Raw genomic sequence first — 9,760 nt, 5'->3', positions numbered from 1 at the left:
ATTTGATAATTTATTTATTTATTTGTTCATATATTTGTTCATTTATTTATTGATTTATTTGTTCATTTATATGTTCATTTATTTGATACATTATTTATTTATTTGTTCATTCGTTCATTTGTCTTTTTTTTTCTTTTCTTTTTTTTATTAATCACTTTATATATTTTTCTTTCTCATCCCAAAGAAGGGGAAACTCAAATTCAGGCCTTTTGCTTAATAGAAAAAGTTGTGTCCCCGGTTACACAATAACAGTTTCCAGTCAACTTGAAAAAAAGGGGGCTTCTATTGGTGTGAGAGGTGTGTGTTCAGCACATCTTTCAATTTTTGTAAACCAACAATGCACTTACAGGAAGTAACAACCATCACAGTCCACCTCTACAGCTTCCTGGGTTGACTTGCTTTATGATTTTGACTTTGTTTTAAAATGAAGACAGTGTGTCTGATTCTGCTTTTTCACGGTGAGTTAACTTTTATCTTAATGCCATCTGTTATTACATTTTTATACAAGTTTCTGTTGGTTTTAGAAATGAAGATGTAAATTATGAAGTCTTATAAGGGGACAGATCCCTGGGGTTTACTTTTAAACAACACATTTCTTGACATAATACGTTGTAGTAGTATCAGTTGCTTTTTATTTTTAAAAGTAAACTAAGACTTACCTTTTTAATCTAGCTTTTAATTTGGAGTAATTTATTTTTAGCCCTGGACTGGATTATTATTATTTTTTAAAGTTATATTTTTTGGCCTTTTGCCTTTATTTGAGAGGACAGCTGAAGAGAGACAGGAAATGTGGGGAGTAGAGAGTGGGGGATGACATGCAGGAAATGGTTGACCGGCCGGGAATCGAACCGGCAACCCCTGCGACGAGGACTGTAGCCTCTATATGTGGGGCGCTTAGACCGCTAGGCCACCAAGCGCCCCTGGATTATTATTTTAATTATTATTATTATTTGAATCATTGCTTTAACATTTATTTATCTTATTTAATTATTTATTCATCTATTTACCGTATTGATTTTATTTATAATCATGCCTTTTATAATTTTACCATTGCTGTTGTTTTCTCTCTCTGTTACTTTGTGTTAACTCTGGGCTACATGTTTTTATATATGAAAGGTGCTATATAAATAAAGTTGAGTTGAGTTGAGTTTCAGATAATGATGAAAAAGCTGTCATACTCTTCATTTATACTGAACACAGCATGCATGCTGAAATATCTATTCTATATGAATTTCTGTTGTGTCTGTCAGCCAACACAAAACAAAGCAACAGTGCAGCCATTAGACTCAGAGGCAGATCTCATGCACAAATGTAGAAAAAGGGGTTTTGAAAACACCAAGTCCATAGTCCAAAAGTAAAATAAATACGTAAATAAAGATTAATAAAAAAAAAACAGGTTAAATACATACAAACAAAAAAAATAATTAAATTAAATAAAAAGTTAAATTAATTAATCTAAATAATTGAATAATAATAATAATAATAATGATAAGTATATTAATAAGTATAGTAGTAGTAATAACAATAATAGTAATAATAATAATAATAATAAGTATAGTAGTAGTAATAACAATAATAGTAATAATAATAATAATAATAAGTATAGTAGTAGTAATAATTATTATAGTAATAATAATTATAGTAATAATAATAATAATAATAATAATATAAAAACATAGAGAAAGGAAAATACAATAAAATTATAATAATGTATATCACAAATTGTCTGTTTCCTTTTAAAAGTAATATATAAATGCTTTGTAAGTATCAGGAAGTATGGTAACAGGTGTTTTAAGCATCTATCAACACACTCACTAACCCTTACTGCATGTTTGAATCAGAATCATGTAAATGTTGCTTGAATGTACATCTACTGTGTAAACAACAGACATATACTGTAAAATAACTTATGGACCTGGTTTGTAGTTAAAATAATAGTTGATCTAAAAATGGGGAATCCAACAATTATAACATCCATCCATCCATTATCTTGACCGCTTATCCCATTAGGGGTCACGGGGGGCTGGAGCCTATCCCAGCTGGCTTTGGGCGGAAGGCAGGGTACACCCTGGACAGGTCGCCAACCCATCACAGGGCTACAATTATAACATGAGAAATTAAAATCAATTAACACATTATATTTGAGCCCATTAATTGACAATGAAAAATATATACCTGCGTTTCTACATCACCTGAAATAACACCTGAAATTGAACCTTTGCAGTCTGTTTAGACACACATTGAATTGACATCTGATACTGATGATAGCATCTCAACCCTGACTGACATGACCCTACTTTTGGCAAAAGCATGCTGCCCAGAATACCACAGAGCAACCCAAAACAAGCGAACTCGTTTTATTTCTGCTGCTCTGACATGTTGTAAATGTATTTGATTCTCTCTTCCAGCAAGTGTGCAGCTCCAGTGTGACAAAAAGCAGATCACCGCACATGTTGGCGGTGAATTCATTCTCCCCTGCAGGTATGACACAAACACTTACTTGTTGGCTAAAAAGTACTGGTGTAGAGGGGCATCCAGGACCACCTGCGAGATTCTGGTGGATTCAGAGGGTAGGACTAAAACTGGGAGCACACATAGGTCTAATGTTTTGGATTACAGAAGAAAAGGGCTGTTTGTGAAAGTCACACACCTCCAGTTTGATGATGCTGGAGTCTACTGGGTCGGAATTGACAAAATGAATGCTGACGTCATGACTTCAGTTAAAGTAGATATCACTCAAGGTAAATAGGAAGCATGATGACTTTAATTCTCACATTGAGAACAGCATTTGTGCATTAATTAGGCTGGCTGAAAGAATGAGTGTATAACTTGAGGTTTTTTTTCAGTTCCTGTAACTAAACCCAGACTCCAGCCTCTGAGCTCTCTGCTGAACAGACCCACATGCTGGGGGCTGCCAGTCACGGTGCGTTGTGGTTGTACAGCAGGCACTGCAGTCCGTTACACCTGGTACCACAACCACACCATGCTGCACAACTCAGTGGACTTACGCCTGCATTGTGGAGGAACTGTGGACCACAGCAATTTTTACTGTGTTGCCAGTAACGACATCAGTAGTCAGAGGAGTGACATCCTCTCTGTGCAGGTCCTGATGCCTGCAGACAACGGCTGCATCTACGTCATTAACATGCAGGGTAAGAACAGAGGTCCTTGATATGCATGCAAAAATGTGTTTCCATGTTTAATCTATGCATTCAAATTCATTGTATTACCCGGCTTTCTTGCTGATCTTCCAGTTGAGTAAGATGCTTGATTGTGATTGGTCAAAACCAAGTGGCAACCTCCGGTCTAAAAATATGAGGCCAATGCGGAAGTGCTAAAAACTGCAGTTCATAGAGGATCCACTTGAGGCGGGCTCTGGAAGTACTGGAAACCACATACACACCCATTCAAAGAAGATGATCTTTACAGCAGAAATAAACATGTTTACAGCCTGGTACAAAAAAACGAGTGTAGTCTGGATAGCTCATTTCTTAATCGGCACACACTGTATGGGGGTTGACGCTGTAATTTCTAAGATATTAAGATTACAAGTTTTCCATTATGAGAGGCACAGCTGACTTAATTGACAGATGGGAACACTGTAGCTGTTGGCTAGTAGGCTCAAAGCCCGCTTCTTTATGTCACAGTCGCTCGACAGAAGTTATGTTGAGTTCAGCATTTCCAATATGGCTCCCACCGACGATTGGCTTCCAAACAGCGCTTCAGAAAAAGATGGATGACGTCACGGATATAACGTTCATTATCTATACAGTCTATGGTTTGATCCTATCCAGAAATATTGGTAGCTGCAGTGGAGCCGGTGAGAGCAACTTTAAGTCACCGGTTGCTACAATGAAATTTAAACCATGAGCAGTGGTGATGATAGTGGCAGTGTTAAAAGTCATGACATTTTCCTTGTTTATTTTCAAGACACACTTGACTGACTGACCCTGTCTGGTTTCTATTTCCCATAACTACCTGCCAACCATACATTATCCCAAACATAACACATGCACACCAAAGTGAGAGAAATATGAATCATTATTTTATAACAGATATCAATTAATTTAAATATGTCATTTGTTCTTAAAAAGATATTTAACATCACCAATTTAATCAAAACACGTCAAGAAAGGTCTATATTGTTCTCTTGATTTCATTATGGGTTTCTGGAATTTAAACACCATTCTGTAAATGGAAGTAAATTAAAATTGCTTTGACGCTTTTTACAGGTTAAGTACGACTGTGGCTGCTCTGTTTCTTCTCTTCAAACACCTTCTCATACTTCACCCTTTCCCTATCATTTTCAAGTAATTTTTGATGCTATTTGTTTCAACAATTTAGCAAAATTGCTCCTTCCAAAAAACATTTTGTCACTTGTAACTATTTCATAGAGGCATATCCGAATGCATGAATCCATTAGCTGGATTCATTAGCCCCCACAGTAGGGGGCAGCAAAGGCTCAGCGGCAGTCAGTCCTCTTTCAGTCTGAAGGTTAGGGATTTGGTCTGATCCCAGGTCCTGCTGACCAAAGTGACGAAATTATTGGGAAAGACACTTGACCCGAAAACTGCCAGTGGTGTGTGTATGGGATCAGTTATTACTGATTGGTGCTTTACATTTGACTAATGGGTGAAAGTGACATGTAAAGTAAAAGCTTTGAATGGTCAGTAGACCAGAGAAAGAATATTAACACAGTCCATTTACAATCTTTTCTAGTGTTATAATCCTCCAAGCTTATAAAAAAAATCCAGTTTAAGACGACCTTTTATCTCTGACCAAGATAAGGAAGAGGAAACATAAAAATCACTTCCACCAAAGACAAAGTGAGTTCAAACAAAATGTGTCCATGAGACTGAAGGTCACAGCTACTAACAGTTTCAGGAGGCAGTAGATGCACCAAGGGTCACTGTTATCAAATACAGATAAAAGGCTGCTTGAGAGAGTTTTCCTTTCAGGAGGAAGCACAAATATTTATCTGTTGGGACCAAGCGGCAACCTCCAGTCTCAAAATGTGAAGCCCATGCGGAAGTGTTATAAACTGCAGTTCATTGAGCGTCCACTAGAGGCTGGCTGCAGAAACACCGGAAAACCCCATACAGACCCATTCTTAAAAGACGATATTTATAGCAGAAATTAACATGCTTACAGCCTAGTTTTAAAAGCAGCTTTGGTCTGAATAGTTAATTCCTCCATCAGCAAAAACTGTACGGGGTTTAATTTTTTTTATAACTCAACAGTTCAGTAGATAGTAAGATTACCAGTTTTGCCCAAATAAGGACATGACTGAGTCAGGGGCGATTCTAGGATCGGATGTTTAGGGGTGCTGAGCCGGGCAAGATAAATATAATTGTTTTGTACATTTTAACTTAATTTCATTCCCACATTTGTGAAAGAAAAGTATAACACTTTTTGGGAACGTCTGTGACTAAACCCTCAAATCTGATAAAGGCTATTTAAATGCTGAACCACAGTAAAAGAAAAATGCATTGGAATCATAAAAGAAACATATCGTAGCCCTAATTTCTGGGGAAAGACAACTCATTTTGATACAGCAGCTCCTCAAAATATCCATAAACAGTATGTATGTTTGTGGAGTAAACCAGCCCCCTATAGTGAGTACCAAAAATAACAAAAATTGACATTGGAGTTATTTTTTTGACTTTCATTTCCAATGCACAACATCTAAAACACTGTGGAGCTGCTGTATTTTTGTTGTTAAAATATTATGTTTTAACCAAGTACTGTATGGTTCTGAAACTTTCATAGTTTGTTAAAAAGGACATACAGTAAAAAAAAAAAAATTAAATATTACATTTTTGGGGTGCTGGGATTCAATTTAGAGGTGCTTCAGCAGCCCCAAAAATGGGCTAGAAACGCCTATGGATTGAGTTGATTGGCAGGCAGGAACACTGTAGCTGTTGGCTAGGAGGCTCAAAGCCCGCCTCTTTAACTCACACTAGCTCGACAGAAGTTAGGTTGAGTTCAGCATTTCCAATATGGCACCCATCGACAATGGGCTTCAAAACAACGCTTCAGAACATATGGGTGACGTCACAGATACTATGTCCATTAATTATACAGACTATGGTTGGGACACATTCAGTCACTTCATTGTTCAAAGGACAAATCTAACAATCATCTGAAAGTCTGGTTATTCCAAAAATGTAAACAGTAAATCACAGTGGTTCTTCATCATAGTGGAGTTTGTTGTAAGAAAGGTTATGGTGAAGTATCCAGCAGTTTAAATGATAGATAAGAGCCTAGCTTGTATGACTTAGCTTTGGCGACTCCTAGTGGTCATATGAAAAAATACAATAAAAACATACTGAAGTTTCTCAAGTCTATGTAATATGCTTGAATGAACCATTTATACTTATCTAATTAATTTTCTGTTTTTTTTTCTTTTTTTAACTTTACTGTTAGTTTTTCTGTGTACATTTAAATGGACAATACTGTATCCATTTTTCTATTCATTTCTTACTTTGCCTGTTTTTTCCTTGAGCACCTTTTGTTATAAGTAGAGAGATGTAGGGTATATAAAGGATTTCAAACATGAATCTCATATAGTCCTCTGAAGGAGTCTATTCTGAGGCTATTGTGAAATTTTATTGCACAAGATAACCATCTATAAATTCAAATGTGTTTCTTTTGATTCATCAGGCCAACCCGTTTATGACTGTGCAGACAGAATCAGTACCACCACCCACACCTTGACCACAACTCAACCCCCGACAACAACCAGGAGTCCGTACCAGACTCCCTGCACAGGCCAGACTACCACAAAAATCCATACTGAATGCAGAAACCAGTCTTTACCTTTCAATCAGACTGGCCAAGAACAGTTTGTCTGGGGGTAAGATTGAAGTCTTTGACTTTGTAATAGTAAGAGTTATACTGAGAATAATTCATCACTACATCTGAAATTACATCCTCAGCTAATAAACATTTGTTTTTCAGAGCATGGACGCTCCCGTTGTGGTACAAACTCCTGCGTTGGATTAATTTTGCATCCTTGGTGATATTTCTGTGCATTGTTCTCCAATGCACAAAAGTGAGACACAGACATGCCAAAAGGAAGAGACGGGTCCGTTTCAAATATTTGGCACAGTAACCTTCATGCAACTGGTTTTCAGTTCTCTGGAAGTCTTATCAGCTCATGAGGCCTTGGCTTTCAGACTAAACTGCAGGGTGTTTGATAAAAAGACAAGATGATTATTTGTAAAGAGGAATAGACGTAATGTTGTCAGTGTAGTTATCAGTATTTCAATGCCACTTTGATGTTTCTGTGACTGATTTAAATAATAGCTGTCCAACAACGTCATCAACTATTGCATATACATGAGTTGTCAAGTCCCTTTTTACATTGCCCAGCTTTTCCATGCAGTATTTTTTGAGAGGTGTTAAAAAGAGGAATGATCTGTCACCTCATGCTGACTCAAATAATGCTATATGTTTTATCCCATACAATTTATATCTCATTACTCTGGATGCTCTGTTGGCATTTCCCAATATCTTAGTGTTTACTTTAATCAGATTTAGAAAATACTGCTAGCCATAGTGTTTATTTTATTTCTCTTCCTCTGTATAAAAAGGTCACACAATAGAACATATAAACAAAGGGCCGGAAAAGCCAAACCCACAGATCCCAATCACAAAACACTCTCCATCGTGTTCAGAACCATCCAGTGTGTAGTTAGATTGTGGAAGTCATGATGCCCAATGGAGCCCTGCAGTGTGATTCATTAAGAGTCACTTCTTCAGATCTCAAAGAAGTGATTACCACACCTTTACTTCTGGAAACTTATCAATAAAACAAACAGTGACTCAGCGGGGAAATATTTGAAGACACGGAAATGCTTTGTCAGAGTATGCTATCTTTGCCAGTGCTCCCATCAAAAGCTGCTGTAGTGACTGGATAGTATCCCTGAACATCTGGTGTACAGCAACTGAAATATAAAGCTGGGCAGTGGTCTAGACTAGAAGAGTAGTCATAGTCATAAATATATATTGATATCTTTTATATTGTAACATAATGAGTCTTGTTTTTTTTATTACTTTTAAGAGCTATGAAACTGTTTTAGTGGTCTGTAATCTTCTTGGTGATTTAAGGACAGGGCAGAAACCTAATGAAATCATGTCAATTATTACTGAGTCTGTAACTTTTTACTCAGTAGGAAGTGCATCATTTCCTCGTATTGAGCCTACCGGGGTTAGGCCCATTACATCATAAGCTATGAATGCTTTAAAACAAGCATCTCAATTGGTAACATAGAAATGAGAACAAAATGTGACCGGACATCAGGGGACAGATCCATTTTAATCATGTTTACAGAGACATCATCAGTATCATCATGGAAAATTGAAGTAATGTTTCTTTTTCTCAGATCAAACGTTGAGCAAACATTGAGAAATAGGAAAGCCATTGTATTTCATGCTTTTCCCTTCACTCTACATTATTATCCATGATAGTTATTGTCAGTATTAGAATCAAGTAAGGTTTCAATTAAAGGAGTTCAAAACCCCTCTTCCAAAAAAGTATGGACCCCATGTAAGATGTTGATCAAATCAGATTTTGATGATTTGCAAATCATGTAAACCACATTGTTTATTGAAAATAGTGCAAAGACAGCACATCCCATGTTGAATTAAGGGACAAAAAACTGGAGAAACATTTCCCAACTATAGTTCAACAATTTCAGAAGAATGTTCCTCATTTTCAAATTGAAACACGTTTCAGTATTTCATCGTCTACAGTACAACCATCATTAAAAGATGAAGAGAATCTGCATGTACAAATCTCTTTACAAAAAGGACAAGGCCCAAAACTAATAATTGATAGCTGTGCTCTTCGGCCCCTGAGGCAGCATTGCATTAAAACCAGACATGACTCTGGAGTGGAAATCACTGCATGGGCTCAAAGTCACTTCCAAAAACCATTGTCTGTGAACACAGTTGGCCTGCCTGCAGTCTTGACTTGTTACCCTTTCAACATATTCAACGCTATTGTTGTATTGTACATTTTGCTGGCATTAACTTTAAAATGAACATAACTTTTAAAAGAATTCTGTTCCGACATTTGATATGCTGTCTTTGCTTTATTTATATTTTAATATTGGGTTCAAGTGATTTGCAAACGATCAAAATGGGATTTTATTAACATTTTGCACAAACTATTTTGGAATATTGGGGTTGTACTATTTGTGGTTTGGTTGGTGACTTTTTAGGGTTTACATGTTGACACTATATTCAAGTATTGGGCAGGTCAAAGTAGGTCAAAAGAGAGGGAAATTTCACACAGGTTATTGCCCAAGCTCTTGTAGTGCAATACATTTTGATACTGTTAAATCTACATAGATATGATCGATCTTGAAAGCAATGTTGGCTAAATGAATCTGGGTGTTTAAAAAAGGCTTTTACCAAATCAACCTAAAATCTTAGAGGTAAAGTCTTTGACCGAAAGAGTAGTTTATGGTTGAACCTTTTACTCATTTTTTTAAGATTGATGCCTTTTTTGAAGAAGAAGAAGAAGAAGAAGAAGAAGAAGAAGAAGAAACCTTTATTGAACGCGTTGGATAACATTACATGATACTTTCATAGTTATAGTTGTACATATTGCAATGCATTTAATAAAATAAAATAAATTCTGAAGCTTTATCAGACATGATAATATAATTCTTTATGAAATATTGATACAGGAAAAAGTTAGAAAAATATAACTAATAAACATTGAAATATTCTTTAAATAAACATTTTGTTT

At 36.1% G+C, this 9,760-nt stretch overlaps 1 protein-coding gene across 1 annotated transcript; it reads left to right on the top strand.

Annotated features, from left to right (window-relative positions):
- The first annotated feature begins 283 nt into the window (after positions 1 to 283).
- Positions 284 to 7,985, top strand: LOC117820926. Its single transcript, XM_034694871.1, has 5 exons — positions 284 to 458; positions 2,409 to 2,741; positions 2,847 to 3,152; positions 6,664 to 6,856; positions 6,961 to 7,985. The coding sequence occupies exons 1-5, from the start codon at positions 425 to 427 to the stop codon at positions 7,112 to 7,114; spliced, it is 1,020 nt and encodes a 339-aa protein (XP_034550762.1). The 5' UTR covers positions 284 to 424; the 3' UTR covers positions 7,115 to 7,985.
- Positions 7,986 to 9,760: the final 1,775 nt, after the last annotated feature.

The sequence above is a fragment of the Notolabrus celidotus genome, chromosome 11 (genome assembly GCF_009762535.1).
Source record: "Notolabrus celidotus isolate fNotCel1 chromosome 11, fNotCel1.pri, whole genome shotgun sequence".
Classification (NCBI taxonomy): Eukaryota; Metazoa; Chordata; class Actinopteri; order Labriformes; family Labridae; genus Notolabrus; species Notolabrus celidotus.
This window is presented reverse-complemented; position numbering and strand designations above follow the sequence as displayed.